The sequence below is a fragment of the Gymnoscopelus microlampas genome (assembly GCF_963454915.1).
Source record: "Gymnoscopelus microlampas genome assembly, chromosome: 19".
NCBI lineage: Eukaryota > Metazoa > Chordata > Actinopteri > Myctophiformes > Myctophidae > Gymnoscopelus > Gymnoscopelus microlampas.
The window spans coordinates 32,283,859-32,303,356 of NC_139956.1; the positions used below are offsets into that span (position 1 = coordinate 32,283,859).

The 19,498-nt window shown below is 42.8% G+C and overlaps 1 protein-coding gene across 2 annotated transcripts in view; it reads right to left on the reverse strand.

Moving 5' to 3' along the window:
• The window catches only part of dock11 (dedicator of cytokinesis 11), a 122,606-nt gene that overhangs the window by 57,580 nt on the left and 45,528 nt on the right, over positions 1–19,498 (reverse strand). For both annotated transcript variants that reach the window (XM_084043059.1, XM_084043058.1), the window contains exons 17-27: positions 18,904–19,088; positions 17,418–17,483; positions 13,030–13,122; positions 10,469–10,592; positions 9,306–9,427; positions 8,523–8,606; positions 8,273–8,362; positions 7,030–7,151; positions 3,451–3,520; positions 2,249–2,374; positions 1,110–1,181 (exon numbers count right to left, since the gene is read on the reverse strand). In XM_084043059.1, coding sequence (XP_083899185.1) covers positions 1,110–1,181; positions 2,249–2,374; positions 3,451–3,520; positions 7,030–7,151; positions 8,273–8,362; positions 8,523–8,606; positions 9,306–9,427; positions 10,469–10,592; positions 13,030–13,122; positions 17,418–17,483; positions 18,904–19,088 — 1,154 coding nt within the window. The remainder of the gene's footprint in view (positions 1–1,109; positions 1,182–2,248; positions 2,375–3,450; positions 3,521–7,029; positions 7,152–8,272; positions 8,363–8,522; positions 8,607–9,305; positions 9,428–10,468; positions 10,593–13,029; positions 13,123–17,417; positions 17,484–18,903; positions 19,089–19,498) is intronic.

Here is a 19,498-nt window from a genome sequence, read left to right on the forward strand (position 1 = left end):
TGTCTTTGTGCCCCCATCTGAAACTATTTTGTGCCAGGGACCCCCATACAAAATGTGTGTTGTTAACACATTGAGTGCCAAACACGTAGATATACGTGTTTGCAAATACACCCGTTAAGTGCATTCATCCGATCGACTTCACACTTGGCGGGCGAGGTGCTGACGACCCAAGGAACCTCAGTGAGAAACAGGCCCGGCCCGATTGGCGAACGTCTCTGCACTAGTATACTGTACCTCAACATTGTACTTAAGTAAATGTACTTAGTTATTTTCCACAACTGTACCAATCATCCATCAATCCGTCAGTCCGTCCGACAACATACTGTATGTACACCTACCTGCCAACCTGCCTATCTACCTACAGTATATGAACTCACGCACGTGCGCAAACACACACACACACAGCTTTGGGATGTATGGGCGTCCTGTAATGGCACAATGGACATTCGTAATTGTGCATGGGAAAGACAGCAGGCCCATGGATCGGTAGGGCTGTCACGATTACAAATTTAAGTTGACGATTAATTATCACTCAAATAATTGCGATTAACGATTTAATTGTGTTTCTGTGGTTGAAAATGTATGGAACATTATGAATAAAAATTACATTTCTGTTTGGCTTTTAGCTTTCGTAAACAAAAGTTGCACTGGGCAGATATGACAAATGACACATATTTAATTACTTTATACTTAAAAAATAAACATTAAAGGTCCTTACACACCGGCGAAAATAGCGAATATACGCAAAATTCGGACTCGTTCCGAATAATTAAAAGACGCTTTTTCGCTTTTTCGCTCCATGTACGGAGCCATTGACTTTATAAGGTTTTAAAAAAAAACGCATTATTCGCACGAAAAAATCGCCCCGGTGTGTAAGGACCTTAAGAGTGGAATTAGCAGATCTATAAGCTCAAAACACGACGCGTTTTGAGCTTATAGATCTGCTATTTCCACTATTTTTGCTTTTTTGAAAATATGACATTTTTTAACATGGAATTGATTATGACGATTATGCAAAAATAATTGCGATTATATAAAATAATTGCGACTAGACGATTATGTAATAATTGTGACAGGCCCATGGATCGGATGATGTGCAATATCATTACCTTCATGCGGTTGCCTTCTTGCAGGTACTGGGCCATCGACTTGGCCATGGTTTCAAAAAAGAACCAGGAGTACTGTGAAAGAGGAAAGGACGAGGCGTTATGGTCATTGTGGTATTTTCCTGGTGTACCAACATCACAGAAGTAGAAAGAAAACTCTCAAGACTGCAATAAACTGAATTGCGATTCAGGCGATCTGTCGACAGACGGCCTGATTCGTGAAAGAGATGGAGATTCACCATGTATCTACAGTACACAGCAAAACACTCTAACAGTTCTGAGTAAGCAGGCGAGCAGGAGAAATGTGCCTTAGGCATGCAGTTCTAGAACACTGTAGATGAGGAGATATTGAATAGGCAGAATCTTGCTCCTTTTTTGCAGTGGTGGAAGAAGTACTCACATTTTGTACTTAAGTAAAAGTAGCAATACCGCATTGTAGAAATGCTTTGTTACAAGTAAATGTACAGTACCAGTATTCAAAATGTACTTGAGTAAAAGTACAAAAGTATTGGGAAAAAAAGTGTATTATATGAAAATACACTTTTTTTTAACTAAAAGTTAAATAACGTCCCATTTCACAAGTTATCATATGTATAAAATCCTTTGAAAATAGCAGATCAAGCTCACAACGCGTCGCAAAGCAACACGTTGTGAGCTTGTAGATCGGCTATTTTCAAATAGCCAAAGTATGTATAGCCTAGGTCTGAAGTGGTTAATGTATGTTTTTTTAATAATAATCAAAATCTACAAAGTAACTCGTAACTAAGGTTTTCAGATAATTGTAGTGGAGTAAAAGTACAATATTTTCCTCTGAGATGTAGTGGAGTAGAAGTAAAAGTATTGAAAACGGGAAATACTCCAATACCTAAAAATTGAACTTAAGTACAGTACTTGAGTGCATGTACTTAGTTACTTTCCACCACTGCTCTTTTGAAGAAATAGCCCTGCATACCTCAAGTGCTTGCAAATACAACAGTGCCCTCTGTCGTTTAAGGTTGGTATTGCAATGTCAAACCGCAATGTGCAGAACGACAAACTGGCAAAGGTAGAGCGAAATGAACAGACACTGTATAGAAGCATATTTTGAAAACAAACGTATCAAATACAAATATATAAAACCACACAGAGACACACACACACACCTTTAGCAATTTATTGCTGGTATTGAAGTCAGCCGTCTGTTTGAGTATGGCTGTGACGGCGGTGGCCAGCACCTCGTGGGTCCTCCCAGGGTTCCCTGGCGCAGGATTGATGGTCATGAACACATACTGAGACGACAAAGCAACACACACACACACACACACACACACACACACACACACACACACACACACACACACACATCAGTACAAACAGGAAGCACCGTAAGCCACAGACGTTAACGTCATGAAAGTTTGCATGACAATTGAACATTTTCCAATGGCATCAGTAGCAACAAAATTATGCTCAGTGACGATTGGTTGTCCAAGACAATAGACCGTTTTTCACGGCAGCAATACTGACACGAAATAGTTGGGTAAACACAGGTATTACCGATGATACAAAGACATTTATTCCATTTAGAGTGGCAAAACAATTGTACAGAAATGTCCAGATCATGGAAGCTCAATAGTTCCCGGATGTTAGCATCAAACACTAGCGCATTGGACTTGCAGCAGAACAGACCATTTGTGACGCACTTTTAAAAGTTGAGATGTTTGAAGAATCAGATTGTATATCATCATCGTATCTAAATCAATTTGACATGTAACCAGAACTATCTGAGGGTACGGGAATCAAAACGACCAAACATTTTGGACTTCCGTTGTCGTCACACTCTCTTTAACCCAATAAGACGATTCTACAATCTTCTTCTGAATCCTAACAGTTTTCTGAAAAACTTATGCTGCTATATATCCGTGGTTCTCAAACGTTTTCATGTCATGGACCCCCAGAATTATATGTATTTGACGGCCGACCCCCATGTCAAAATATTGTTCCAGGGACCCCCAGACGCAAAGATTTGAGTAAAAGAAATTGCACAAAAGTTCATGATTTTTCAAAAATAGCAGATATACAAGCTCATAGCGTGGCACTAAGTGACGCGCTATGAGCTTGTATATCTGCTATTTTTGAATAGCCAAAGTGGGCCAACATACAGTACACAGTATAGCAGCCCCCTGACTCTGTTTGACCTGGATGGAACACAACCTTCATTAGTATCACCGGTACCACCTGTGTTTAACCTTCCATTTCATGTCAAAGCGGCTGCTGTGAAAAAGGTGTAATTTGCCTAAAAATGACGGTGTTTAATTGGAAAGGTGTTGCTTTGAGAGTGGAAAGAGAGTGATCGGTGTTACTGCACCTTGAGGAACGAGCGGAGGTAGTGCTCGATGCCTTCCTCGTGACATCGGGACACGATGTGAATGATCACCCTGAGGGGATCAGAGCATGGGATAAGGTCACTGAAAACATACAATTGCAGCTCAATATATGGAAGGTATTGTGCATTTTATGATAGAAGCATGAAACTTTCAGGATATCATCTACATACCCCAAGGTTTGATTTCAGACGTGGAAGCACTTTCAGATTGACCTCTGGTGACCTTGAGCGGTCATTGACCTCAGAATTGCATTTTTCCCACTTTTTGCCCCATTATTCTCCATTATAATAATATGTATGCTTATTAAAATGACTGTCTTGGTCTAATGAATGAAAAATGAAACCTAATAATCACTCTACAGAAATGGTGATTATTACTATTATGATAGTTCTGTTATGACATTGTTATGACATTAAAAACATCTAGGAGAGAGAGAGCAGCAGTAAAATAAAGAAAAACAACGTTGGTAAGAAAGTGCTAATGCATTCAAAGTGCAATATAGGTGCAATGCGTTTCAAAGGTGCTATTCATCTCATGATGTTGGTTTTGGTTGTGGGGGCAGTATGGTGAGCGTTCAGGGTTCTGATGGTTTGGGGGAAGAAACTGTTGGACCGCGTGCTGGTGCTTGTCCCGACTCCTGATGCTCTTAAACCTCCTATCAGATGGCAGGAGCTCAAGGATATGGTTTGAGATAATGATACAATTTCTGTCAGAAGCCTGTCTACCAGTGACATCAATGGGGAATCCAAGCTAATATAAACTGCAGGCTTTATATTCCTGGAAAGTTTGCATGCTATAATAGAAGCCATTGTTCTGGCATTAATAAAAAATGAAATGAAAACATTTAAATCTTGTTTGAAACCTGCCTACTGATGATGTCACTGGTAGGCAACTGTCCACAGCCCTCCTCTCAGACTTATGCTTCAGTGAGGTTATTGCTGCTCAAGTGGTCAGACATGAGATCAGACGTTAGGGATTAAGGGTCTTGCTTATGTACACCCTGACACATTGTCAGGGCTGGGAATCGAACCTGGGACCTTCTGTTTCCCAGGTGGCCTCTCTACTCATACAGCTTTGGCCCCCCTTGTGAATGGGTTGTAGTGGACCTCACCTCCTTCACACTTACATAGTCTTAAAGAATGGTGTCTGCAGTTAATTTCGCTGCATGCCTTCAATGCTCTGCAGCTGCAGCTGGAGCACCTGGGAGTAAACAACGTCTCTTTCCTCTGTAGGTGGCTCGCTCTGATCTGCAGCCTTCCACAACATGACCTGCAGATGAACTACTGTATATATATATACATTGTGCAGAATCATATTTGTCTGTCAATATAATGCGAAGAAGAACTCTGCACCGGTATCTTTATGGTCACTGTGCGTAGCATGAAGTTCTCCAAGCACTGTATTGACACTAATGGTACTTTCTACGAGTACTTTAAGCACATACCTTGCCCTTCTCACAGGGTAGGAGACAGTATCACATCCTAACAGGTTCTTGGAGGAGGACAACCACAAGCATCCGATAAGCACAGTGTATTTTGTCCAGGATTTACCATTGAGAATGAAGGCGATGCCACCGCAAGCAATGCTTTTATCCCAGAAATGTTCATCAATGTTCCACTGCAACCAAGGAATGTCATCAGAGTGCCAGTGGGCACCATGCTGGGATGGATGATGGTATATGGACTGCATTTAAATAGCACCTTACTAGTCTTCCTGACTCTTCAAAGCACTTTACAATGTACTTCACATTCACCCATACATTCACACACCGATGGTAGAGGAAACATACAATACCCCGACCTGCTCATTGGGAGCAGGTAGGTGAGAAGGTGGAGAATAAATACATGGACATGCATCCAGATACATTGTTTTTTTTTTTTGGCAAGAGATTCATTTCTGAACATTCAAAAATAGATTTAGTCTCTAAGAGCACCTTTCTAAATTGGTTACAAGCTAAAACATGGCCTAATTATTACATACTTTATGCAAATTGTGCAAATTAGGTAAGGTTGCATGACTTCACCATGATAATAGATGCATTTCTGGACATCACAAACATGGACTTTGACTCTTAAGTCACCTTTCTAAGTTAACTGGACGCAAAATGTTAGTCATTTCCATGCAATTTGCTCATTAATCGATTCATTTGCTGATTCTGCTTATTACAGAAATTGCCCAAAATGCAACTTTTAGGAATCAAGCTTAAACTAAATCTGCTAAGCCTATAGATGACATTTTATTCATAAAGGTTTACAGGAAACAACATTTCTGGGTTTAAGATGGGCCTTATGGGTGTTTCAAACATGGTTTGACAGCCCAAAATGTGTACAGCCTCTGACAAGTTTCAAAGGTCAATTCAGAAATGCTTCCACGTCTGAAAACAAACTTCATGATATATAGAAACACTGTAGGAAGTTTCATGCTTCTTTCATGAAATTCACAATACCTTCCATATATGGGCTTATCTGCCCACTACGCTCACCATGTACTGCCCCCAAAACCAAAGTCAACATGAGATGAATAGCACCTTTGAGTAGCATTGTACCTATATTGCACTTTGAATGCATTAGCACTTTCTTACCAATGTTGTTTTTCTTTATTTTACTGCTGCTCTCTCTATCTCTCTCCTAGATGTTTTTAATGTCATAATAACAATGTCATAACAGAACTATCATGATAGTAATAATCACCGTTTCTGTAGAGTGACTATTAGGTTTCATTTTTCATTTATTAGAACAAAACTGTCATTTTAACAGGCATATATATTATTATAATGGAGAATAATGGGGCAAAAATGCTATTCTGAGGTCAATGACCGCTCAAGGTCACCAGAGGTCAATCTGAAAGTGCTTCCACGTCTGAAATCAAACCTTGGGGTATGTAGATGATATCCTGAAAGTTTCATGCTTCTATCATAAAATGCACAATTGGTTTGCTTAACCGCCCTACTAAGTGCCATTTACAGCATCTTAAAACCCATTAAGACCTGAGGACCCGATTCAACAAATCAGTAGTAAATCACACTTTCAAGATCTTTAAAAAAATGTTCAAAAATAGCAGATGTACAAGCTCGCAGCGCGGCACGAAGTGACGCGCTGTGAGCTTGTAGATCTGCTATTTTTAAATAGCCGACGCAAAAATCCAAAATGACACAGATGCTTTCCTGGTTTTAATGGGTTAAAATGACCCGCCGCATGTGAATATAAGATACATGTAAACTTGTGTGTGCTTTATAACTATTATACTAATGTTTATCCACATGAACCCTAGCATCCCTATTCTGGGTATGTCATAATAGGTGTACATTTGGGTATAATGGACACATTCAGCAAAAACAGCAGATCGACAAGCTCACAGCGCATTGCTATGCAACACGTGGTGAGCTTGCAGATCAGCTATTTTAAGCTGAGAGATGTGGTGTAGAGCTGTATAAAAGTAAGGGACCCCGGTCAACAAAGTATAAATAGGGTTTAAAGTGGTTAATAGATATAAAATCTGAAGTCTAGCTGTTGAGACTCAGGACTAGTATGTGCATGAACGCCTCAAACCCCCCGACCGACCGCAGAGAGTTGACGGCGATGTCGTGGGCTTCTTTGGTCGCCGTGGTGAGGACCTCAAACAGCTGCATCAGCACCATAGGCAGGAAGTTGATGATGACCTGAGTCTCTGTGGCGTGCAGGCACTGGGGAGAGGGCAAAGAGTGAAGCGGCTGTATGGTTATCAGAATTAAGCATAGGGGCAGAGGTCAAATGACCCCCAAAAAACCCTAGCGTCCCTATTCCGGGCATGTGAAAATAGGCTAACATTCTGTGAAAATGCGTTGCGACGCATTGTGAGCTTGTAGATCGGCTATTCTCAGCCAAGTGATTTGGTGTAGAGGAGAAAAAATGGGGGACCAAGTACAGATCCCTGGGGACCCTGGTCAACCAAGTGGTTTAATTTTAAACATTCAGCTGAAATTATCTAGTTAAAGGCGCGACATTTAGGCATTTAGGTTAGTATCTTGCTATGAAACTGCACTTTGGGGGAAAAGTTGTAGAACTACCCCAACATTTTCAAGACCTTAGATTTTTTTCAGAATGGGTCGCATTTGCCCTGTACCAATTTCATAAAATGTCCTCCACTGATATGAAGGGTAGAAAATAGAAAGCAAAGAAGAGGTCAGTATGGGGAAACTTCACATGACTTCAGTTCTACCCATAATGCATCCCTCCATCATCTGCAGCATTTTGTCGGTCTGGGAAAATCATAATGGTTATAGCGTGCAGCTGGTTCAGTTTAGGCACTGTTAGTCTGGTAATGCTTAGGTACAGTATGGTTTATTTCAAATTAACACACGTCTGGGCCCTGGGGTCATTTTAACATCTACTCTGGCTTTTGTGTGCAACCCAGAGAGTTTTTAAGTTGCTTGAGTCAGTATTTAGATATTTTGTATTCATTTTATCAGACGCCTCCTCCTACAGTATACTGTATAAACCCTGTATACTGTAAAAACACACATTCTGGTTACGGTGACTGATATTGTCCTTTTAATGCATGAGGGGGTCAACTTTTTTAGTTTTCCAGAACATTTATTTAAAAAACACGGCACCCGGCCCTCACGCATTAGAAGGACAATACCAGGCAGTAAATCTTGGACATTAAAGTAGAATTAGAGTAGAACATGAATCTGTGTGCATCAGAATTTTAAGGGTATTTCTACTAGCACTGCATGTTCTGTACACTGTTCTTTACCCGTCATTGGTGACCATATTAATGGGCCACTGGGACCACATGGAACACACTCCCTGTGTCTCCTCTCACCTTTAGATATTTGATGAGTTCTGCTGGGTTGGCCTCTGATGTTGTCCTCATCAGCTGGCAGTGCTGGAAGAAATTGTGTAGATGCAGGTCCTACAGAGAAACAATAAAACATAATAAACATAACTATGAGCCATTCTTGTGAACCATACTGTATATGTGTGTGTGTGTGTGTGTGTGTGTGCGTGTGCGTGTGTGCGTGTGTGTGTGCGTGTGTGCGTGTGTGTGTGTGTGTGTGTGTGACGCATTGTACCTGAGCGTATATCGTCGATGCCGCGTGGGTCCTCACTTTGAACAGAGGCTTGGCATTTTCTACCCACCTGATATCTGGTTGCGACTGTTCAAAAACAGAGGCCAGGTATAGTAATGTGAGAAACTGAACTGTCCAGCACGTCTGTCATTGACATGCATTAACGGGTAAATTATGATTAATTATTAAGAAATCATTTGTCATTCATAGATTACTTTTACCATCATAAATCATTTGTACAATATGAACTATAACAAAATTATGTACAGTTCATCATTAACTATTAGCTTCTAAATGACTTACAAGTGATCATTTCTATAAAGTATTACCACCCTGGTTACATCACTGCTTGACACTCATACTTGGGGCCTCATACATAATAGGCTCTATGCACAGCAGTCATATTGGAAAGAAATTGGGCCTCTTCTTACTTCCTTCACAGGTGTTACCAATGATACTAATGAAGGCTCTGTTCCATTCTGGTCAGGGTGCTGATATCGTGCATGTTGGCTCACTAGAAACACTCCATTTTGGTTCCCAAATGGCCCCTTATGGTGGGTGTGTAACTCTGAGAGTGTACAAATGGAACCAAATGGACCTCTAAGGGTCCATTTGGTTCCATTTGTACACTCTCAGAGTTATGGGGGTCCTTGAAAATAAGACAACCACACTAAATGGAACAGAGCCTTAATTAGTGTCATTGGCAACACCTGTGAAGGAAGTAAAGAAGGGGCCCAATTCATTCCCAATATGGCTGCTGTGCATAGAGCCTATAGAGAGCGGTACCTTCTTGTTTTCATGACTCTTGTCCCCAAGGTATCCAGGCGGCAGGGTGGCGGCCACCGGCAGCTGGACCTCTGTGGACTGCATCCTGCCGCTGTTCAGCAGTGAGATCCAGGAGAAGCCCACTGGAACACAGGAGGCGGGACAGTACCGTTAGGGACACTGGGTCACGTGCACTGCACACATACACACACTTTCAATAACACCAAGTATACACGAACACCCATGAAGGTATGCATACATTCAGCTACTGCACTAAGCCTTAGGGCAGGGGTCTTCAACCTTTTCAGGCCAAGGACCCCCTAGCTGAGAGAGAGATGAAGCAGGGACCCCCTACTCTATATTGTATAAAATTGTGTTTCAGATTAAAGTTTTTTTTTTACTTAGTCTGCTCTTAATTCCCTCTACACCTATAGCCTCTTTGCCAAAAATAGCCGATCTACAAGCTCTCAACGCCTCGCAGCGCGAGGCGTTGAGAGCTTGTAGATCTGCTATTTTTGGCTAAAGTTCTCCTCAGAAAAGGGAATGCTAGGTTTCAAGTGGTTAAGGTAAAGAAAATAAATATCACACAAAGATTTGGCGGACCCCCTAGGGGTACCGGACCCCCTGTTGAAGACCCCTGCCTTAGGGGCGTCCTTGTCTTTTTTTATCCTCAGTGATATCTTTCTGTATGTTTTTTGAAGTGCTAGTGTGCTCTTTCTTTTATCACCAACGGCACACGATGTGCACGGCACAGCGGAGCGCGGGTGGCACAGTGGTAAAGTCCCCTGCCCACCACCACAAGAGGTTGTGGGTTCGAATCCACCGCGGCGCGGTGCATCCGGTTTTGTCGGGCGTCTATGCGAACACAATTGGTGTTCGGAGGAGGAAAGCCGGGTGGGCGGGGGGGGGTTGATATTGGTCATTGTAAGTACTCCTACGGGCTGGGGCGGCCCCTGTCAGCGGGGAGTGTTGGGCGGGATGAGTAGGACGAAGGCTCTACATCCTCCCAGTGGGGGCTCCTCACTGGCAGGTGAGTCAGTAGGATACAACAGCAGTGACAACATAGAAATGTGTGTGGGGAGGAATTAATCAGGATAACGACTAAATTGGGGAGAAAAAGGGGGTACATTTTTTTTGGACTGCTCTAAATTTAAGAGAAAAAAAAAACATGCACATTCACTTACCCAGTGACTCCACTCCCTCTCTCTTCTTGGTGCTGGGCTTGCTGCTGATCTCACAGCTGATGTGGTAAAAGGTGAAGAGGATGTGGTGCTTGTCGTGCACATGGACGGGCAGCTCAATCTTGACCTGGAACCCAAATTGAAGGGACCGGTCAGGTGCAATGCAATGTTATGTCGGCCTCACTTCCCCAGAGAAATCTCAATTCCATCTGTGTTACTACACCCCTTATTATGAGCTTAGATCACAATGATAATGTACCTACTGTATGACCACACAGCCTGCACAACCAACCACAGTCTGCATTGGTTTGGTAAAAAAAGAGAGCAGTGAATAACTGCTCACATATTTAGGATTTAGTACCCAGAAATACAACTGACATTAAGTAAAAGTGCCGTTAGGAAGTCACTAGGCAAAAAATACCAAAAACTTTAACCACATGAACCCTATAGCGTCCTTATTCTGGCCGCATGTGTAATTCGAGGCAAACATTCTGAGAAAATAGGTGAACATTAAGATGAAAATAGCCAATCAACAAGCTAGATCGGCTATTTCCGGCAAAGAGATTTGGTGTAGAGGGGAAAAAAGAAGCAGACCAAGTCAAAAAGTACACTTTTTAACTACCGAGTTTTTAACTCAGCTCATCTTCGCCACAAGGGGGCAACAGCATGTAAAAAATGTTTCAGTCACAGGAAATGACACATGGCTCTGCAGTCAAGCCCAGTCACATCTAGTTAAGACCCAATTCCACACAAGTTACTAAGAAAGTGAATCAGCATCACGACTCTTCAATGTAGTTATGAGCTAGGCGCGTGTCACTCGTGTTATTTGCTGTCCAGCTTCTATATTCTCGCAGGCACACGCTTCTCCCAAAGCAACCAACAGCCTGCAGAGCAGTGGTTCTCAAAGTGGGTTCCGGGGACCCCCTGGGGTCCTTGAGGGGGTTCCAGGGGGTCCCCGGCTAAATTTGTCAAAATCAATGAAACCACTTCACACCCTACTGTATATATAGGCTATTTGAAAATAGCAGATCGACAAACTCTCAACGCATCGCAATGCGACGCGTTGAGAGCTTGTCGATCTGCTATTTTCAAAGAAATATGGAATGTTTATTACAAATCTTATAAGGGGGTCCCGGGCACAAAATACTTTCAGAATCAGATGGGGGGTCCGCAGCCAAATACATATTGATTTGGGGGTCCTTGACATGAAAACGTTTTGAGAACAACTGCTGTAGAGATGACACATTATGAATGAAGTACTGTGTTGACTATGACTGTGAGTTGGAACATTCTGGGCCCCCCCGTTCAGGCTGGTGGATTAAGCACGTGGAGGAAAATCCACATAGCAGCCAGACCCAATTAACAGACCCTAAGTGAGCCATTGTGTGTGTGTGTGTGTGTGTGTGTGTGTGTGTGTGTGTGTGCGTGCGTGCGTGCGTGCGTGCGTGCGTGCGTGCGTGCGTGCGTGCGTGCGTGCGTGCGTGCGTGCGCACGCATGCTTGTGTGTACTCATGTGTGAGGGATCGCTTAAGATTCTAATCCATTTTATAGTCGTGTGAGTGTGTGTGTGTGTGCGTGTGCGTGTGCGTGTGCGTGTGCGTGTGCGTGTGCGTGCGTGCGTGCGTGCGTGCGTGCGTGCGTGCGTGCGTGCGTGCGTGCGTGCGTCCGTGCGTGCGTGCCGGGGTCCCTGACGCCAGGCTTGGGTGAGTTTGCAGCCGTGCATTGAGACAGATTCATAGGCTGACGGTTGATGGACTTTGAACAACGTGAACACAGAGTAACAACGTGAACACAGAGTAACAACGTGCGTTAAAAACAGGAAGACTGCAGGGTGTTGGAGAGAGCACTACAATACAGGAAGAGCAGAGCCACTCAGTGACGCATAACTACTGCAAATCTGCAGCACCTCCTCTGAACGTTCACTCTGAGTTAACCATTTGGACGCCAGCATCCATATTCTGGGGGCGAACATTAGCCGATCTACAAGCTCACAACGCGTTGCGTCTAGAGAGTTTAAGTGTTTAATAGCCTCTCTTCATCATTACTATTCAGGTTATGAGGAGACTTGATACGTGAGGTTTAATTTAGTCACTTTCCAGAAATTTTCAGGAAATTGGGAAACAATTACCTGTGTTCAAATTGATCAATGTAGTGATAATTTAGTCACAAGCCCTTTTTAACAGTTTTTATTGGTTCAATAATTATAAGACTAACAGACATTTTGCAGGGTCATAATAGATGCTCATAATAAGGGACGTAACTCAGACAGAACTGAGATTTAACCACTTTCAACACTATATTGGCAAAGATTTTCAAAGATTTTCTAAATCTTAAAATAATCGCTACTTTAGCACGACACTGTCATACGACAAAGTATAAATTAGGGAACTCATAGAAATAAAAAAAACTTTTAAAAAGAATACGTAAAAAGATGAAATATGGGGATACAAGGTTTCTGCCCGACACCGACAAAACAATATGTTGACAAGTCTCTGCCGTGAACATGAGAGGCGTTAGCAGCTAATAGGAGAGATCAACTCGGGGTTAAAAGAAAGTGACCTCACCTCATCATAAAACTCCGGGTTCTGGTTGTGGTGCAAGACGGCTGCGTAGGCACTGCTGGTGAAGAGTGACTCTCCCGGCTTGCCGTAGATGCACTGAAACACAAGCAAAGCACACCAGTCAGTCATCGGCCTCAGGGCCTTGTGACAGTCAGGGCATGACGGTGAGCAACTGTTCAGCAATCTGTGTGTGTGTGTGTGTGTGTGTGTGTGTGTGTGTGTGTGTGTGTGTGTGTGTGTGTGTGTGTGGACAATAGAGGAAATAAGAGGTGGCATATGGTCCTTTAAAAAGCAAGCATCTTAGAACAGTGGTACTCTGACATTTTCATGTCAAGGACACCCAAATTGATATCTATTTGGCCACTGACCACACCCATCTGAAATTTATTGTCTTCAAGTCTTCAAAATGTTTCAAATATAGCCGATCTACAAGCTCACAACACATCGCATTGCGAAACGTTGTGAGCTTTTAGAGTTACTATTTTCGAATAGCTTAAGTATACATTTGGGATACATTAGTTAAACTGGTTTTGATACTATATTAAAAAGATTTGCTGCAGGGGGCGATGCGTATATTGTATATTCAATGGAAGGAAGGCCATGGCGTCACCAAAATCAGTCGGGTGCATCCTGCAATCTGCCTATTACATTTTGAGATATCTTGTATGAAGTGGGAATGTTGGCCTAAGGGTGGCACTACTGACAAGGGGTCATCAAAATCATTAGGGTTCATCCTTCAGGGAGCCTGAAGGTGCACAGCAAATCCCATTGGCAATCCAGCCAGTACATTTCGAGCCATCTTCTTTGGGCCCGCCCCGGACAGACTGACCACCCGACTAACCAACAACAGGCCGAAAACCGACATAGTGCCCCAGTGCCAGCGGGGGAAACACTGCACTGTCAAAGCTATATAAAGTGCACGTGAGCAGCCTCCTGCTGTAAAGAGCGGTCCTGTGGGAAACAGAGAGTCTGTGTGCTGCTGAGCTCAAGCTTGACCAGGTCAGTGTAGCATGAGATTAATAAGGAGCGACAAACGGAAGAAGTGAGCTCAACACGGCTCAGCTGAAACCCTTAATTAGGACACTGATTAGTGTGGTCATCCCTATAATGAACAGCAACGACCAGTGCTGGTCGTGGAGGTGACGATTGCATAGTCTGGGAGTTTATTGGGAGTTTACTGATGAGAGAATAGGCTCTATGCATAGCAGCTATATTGGAAATAAATTGGGCCTCTTCCTTCACAGGTGTTACCAATGATACTAATGAAGGCTCTGTTCCATTTAATGTAGTGGTACAGTGGTTCCCAAATTCTTTTTAAGTTCAATGACCCACATAACTCTGAGAGTGTACAAATGGAACCATTTGTACACTCTCAGAGTTACACACCCGTAAGGGGCCATTTGGAACCCCCTCAAGGAACCATGAGGGTCCCTGGACCACACTTTGATACCCACTGGTGTAGCAGAGTTTCAAGTGAGCCAACATGCACAATATCAGCACCCTGACTCTGTTTGACCAGAACAGAGCCTTAACCAGAATCATTGATAACACCTGTGAAGGAAGTAATATAAGGAAGAGGCCCAATTTTCTTTCCAATACGGCTGCTGTGCATAGAGCCCATTTCGTTCATAAGGAAACTACTGGAGTAACTAGGAGAGGATGAGAGAGGGCATTATAGGATGTGAGAAGCTCTGAGTGAGGGCCACGTTCAGGTTCTCAGGTCCCACCTGGAAGAAGCACTGGGGGGCCCGCCGGCATGGATCTCAGCCCAGATCTGTTGTTTGAGATCTTGAAGTGGATTTGGCAGGTGGTTTTGTGGGTGTGTGTTGTGCAGACTGGTGGGTGGAGGGGGAGTGGAGACTCACAGTAATAATAAGTGGAAGTGGCCATGTGATGGTAGCTCAGATTACCTACATTGACTAGGGATGAGGGCTTGGGCTTTGACTACTAGAGGGTCTGGACTGGTTGGGATCGTGGCAGTGATAGTCCTGTTCATACTTGCTCTGTATACTGTACAGCAGTGGTTCTCAACCTGTGGGTCGGGACCCCCAGGGGGGTTTTCTTTTTTTTGGGGGGGGGGGGGTGGCAGTAAAGTGTCAATGTAAGGACTTTTAAGACCTTTTGAATTAAATTAAATTAAATGAAAAAAGATCATTACTGCATCAAAAGTAATAAACAAACTATATGAAAAACTGGTCAAACATTGGCTAAATTGTCAAATAATATAAGAGGCAAAAATATTTTCAAATAGCTGATCTGCAAGCTCACAACGCCTCGCAGCACGAGGTGTTGTGAGCTTATGTAGAGTTATTTTCACAATATTTATCTGTGGAACCGAGTCAAACTAAATGTAATGCATCAATTCCTACAATTCCAAGTGCTTGTCAGGGTGGGGGGTCCCCAGTTCAAATATGATTATTTTGGGGGGTCCCCAGTTCAAATGTGATTATTTTGGGGGGTCCCCAGTTCAAATGTGATTATTTTGGGGGTCACGGCCTGAAAAGGTTGAGAACCACAGATGCATACTTCATGTGGGCTTCCAGACCTTTTCCATCCATCCCTTTTCTGCCCAGAGACAGCACACGTTGTAATTAATGTTGCTGAATATAAAATAGGTCACATACTGACTGTGTTGTTAATAACCTGTCATATACTGTATGTCTGGGTCGCGTCTGTGTGCTGTACTGACTGAAAAGTAGAGAATCTGTTACAGTAATAAGGCAGATAATATCTTCAGGATAAAAGCACTGCATACTTCTGAATAAGGGCTCAAAAGCAAAACATTAAAACAACCAAAATGTAATTCAACAAAAACAGAAAATAGCCTGCAGCCGATAGCTACTGTACAGTTTCTATCTCGGAAACGGTCTTTAAGACAACACAGTCATGTATTTTCACATTACAGACGTTCATAATATGAATGTCTGTAATGGGAAATACATGAACCATTCTGTTGCAGCTCCTGTACCCAAAACACACAAAAGAATTCTTTCCTCTCAATCAGATCCTGTGTTGTGTAAAGTCCAGGAACTTCCTGCGACTCACTGATTCGATCTTGTGAGAGGTGAGCTGCCATGTTGTTTGTAAACAACTTAATCTGCCTGGAGCAAGCCCGAGCATTGTTGGACAAAAAAAAAAACACACACACACACATGCAGATACGTGCTAATCTTTATGAAGGCACCGCTTGAAGCTCATGGAGGGCAAATGCTATGGCAATTCAAGTCTGACTATATTTCTATTTTTTTCCACTGGAAAAAAATAAAGGAGTCTGCAGTCGTTTGATGACTGTTTCCACCCACAAATATTTGACATGTGCTGTAAAAAAAAAAAGAGAAAGAAAGAGAGGGCCCTCTTGAGAGAGAGACAGAGAGAGAGAGACAGAGAGAGAGAGAGAGAGAGAGAGACCATTTGTTATCTCCCCTTGCCAGCAGTAATAACCAGCTTCTGTAAGCGTTTCCTTTCTCCTTCTCTTGCTGCTCGGGCTGCAGTTTAACTGCTACTTTGTGTCCTCTCACTTTTTGGGAGTGTCAGCTCACTTTTTTTACATCCCTGATCTTTCTTCTTACATGACATTAATTGTACTGGATCGTCACAAACCGTTACATCCTGTTATATGTTGTATGCTGTTAATCGCCAATCATGGTCCATCACGGGAAACGTAGAAGGTTTCCCAGTGTTTTCCTTTCTGGCACCAATCTGTTCTTAGTACATGTACTGTATGTCTAAGTGATGTAGTACGATGCGCTGACTGAATCCAATACGGACTCTGGGTATAGAACTTTGACTGAATACCAAAACCAACTACTAGTCCAATACACATTAAATTACTGTACATGATGCAGCCATTCAGCCAGTGTTAATAAGCGTGTGGATATGTTTGGGATCATCCTTAATTACCCCAAAACTTGTTTACTCCACACATAATATTTGAGCTTATGCCATGGCAGGCTTTAAAGCTGCACTCTTGAAGTTTTGTGTGAATAGAACTATTAGATTGACCAATCTGTATAGTATGTTAATACAATATAACTAACACAATTGCGATAGTTGGAGGTGGTCTCCCTTCTCTTCTATTGAGACATTTGTGTTTGGGTAGGAACAGAAGTTGGGAAATGGTATTGCCTGAAGATCAAAGTGCAATATCTCCCCTGCCCAAGCAGTTGTTCCGCATTAGCTCAACAGTAGAAATTTTGGCCCATGCACGGAGACCTGGGTTTGACTCAGTGGCTGGGTTAGTATCCTCTTCTTTTTTTGCCAATAACCAATTCACCTCAACATATATAGTTCCTTTGAACTGTCCCTTTACCTGGGAAAGGTACGGTATGTCACAGCAAACTCGGTAAGCATCATTGTCTTATAATTATTTCTACACTTCCTCTCAAACTCACCTTCAGGGGAGAGGCTCCTTCCTCATCGGAGTCTCGGAACTGGATGCAGACAGCTATGTTTCTCGCCTGGAGGGAGGGAGGGAGGGGGCGAAAAACAGTAGGTCACTCCATCAATACGCACAGTGAAATATGCATGTACAGAGCCAAAGGGAGTTCAGCGGAGAAAGAATGCGCCTGATCCCATTGGTTCACCGATCTGTCCGTCAGCCCCGCCCCGTCAACACAATATTTGGAGCGACGCCCACTGCACTCTGGTTGGTTGGGGAAATAAAAAAAGTCTAAAAAAAATAGACTTAGACAGGGGCCATTTTTGAATTGCACAAGTACAAGGAAGCACATGCGATTGATATTGGCACATTTCAATGATGACTCAACCAGGTAAACCGGTACAGTTTCCCTTGAAATTCGAACTCCCATTTCTGTGGAAGTTCTTGACATCAACTGACAAGTAACTGACAACATTGATGCGTCTTAACGCAAATAAAAGCCTGTATTTACCTTGATGTACTAAAACCTCCCATAAAGTCATCCTTGAGTTGAATTTCCTTTCTGTTGTCATGCACATTAACAGTATCCACCATCGATAAAATAAAATATAATACAAATCTTCACTTTCCTACATTACTAAATGCATGGTCAGGGACCACATGCAATACCTCCACCGACCACCAGTTGAAAACCCATGATGTAGGCAACAGTGTAGTCACTGTAGTTAATAATTATGGGATTCAATATGTTTCCCACATGTAAGTTTAGAACACTGTCCATTCTGCTACCACTACAGACACTACACTGTGCATTTAGCAAGACTGACTACAGTAATAATGTTCTAATCAATGTGGAAAGCAAAACATCGGACATATTATCAGTTGTAAATGTCATGTTGTTGTATTTGATGGGGAGGGTTAGGGGTGTCAAGATAACACTAATTTCACGACACATACATGATGTTGGGCATATGATATTGATATGATACATTATTAATGTTCTTTTCTCATGTATCATCAACATTGGCCATCACCTTTAGAGACACAGAGTGAGTAGACAGAAATGGTGCCATCTTATAATGATCACGCACTACGCCGACTTAGTCCCGCAACCCACGTGAAAAGCGCTTAAGCCTTTAAGACCGGGAACTCATCTGTGTGTCATTTTAAGATGTCTTCGGCTATTCAAAAATAGCAGATATACAAGCTCATAGCGCGGCACCGAGTGCCGCGCTATGAGCTTGTAGATCTGCTATTTTTTGAAAAATCATGAAAATGTGTGTAAATCTTTGGAATATATCATTTTTTAAAGCGAAATGTTTTAACTCAAATCTTTGTTTCTGGGGATTCTACAAATGTCTTGTATGTTTCTATATCAGTGGTTCTCAAACTTTTTCATGTCAAGGTCCCCCAAAATGATATGCATTTGGCCGCGGACCCCCATCTCAAAATATTTTGTAATAGGGTAAGTGGTTAAATGAACAGTGTGTGGATTGTACCTTGGCGAAGGCCTTCTGGCTGTCGTATTTCAGCTGCAGGGGGTAGATGTACAGGTGGTTCTTGTAGGTGGTGAAGGGGTAGTTGTACTTGGCCTCCTCAGGGAGGAATTCCTCCATCTCCACTGACACCCTCTCGCAGCCCTCCTCGAAGGGCTTGACGGGAATGTAGGAGGAGGTCACCGTGTCTGTGGGGGAGGAGGTTTGTGGTCGTCAGCGGAGAGATATGGCACTCGGGGGGTTATTGAGGTAACCAGAGAGCCCATAAGTAGACAGTGACGAGTCTCATGTTATTGCCCCTTGGGGATCAATGCAGTTGTACCCTGTTTAGTCTAATAACTCTGTTTGCTGTACATAGATGGAGCCAATCTTAGACTTGTTCTGGACGTTCCAAGTTTTCTTGTGTGGCTCTGTCTAGCTCTCTATAAGAGGGTCAGTCTGTGTGTCTCTGTTTGTCTGTGTAGCCAGAGCTAATATCTCAAACCACGAGTGCCAACAGTTTTGTGCACGCTGCCAGTAGACCACAGAAGTCCAGCCACACATGTTTACATAATATGTAACATATTATGTTTTAGAATTTTGGGAAATATTTCACTTT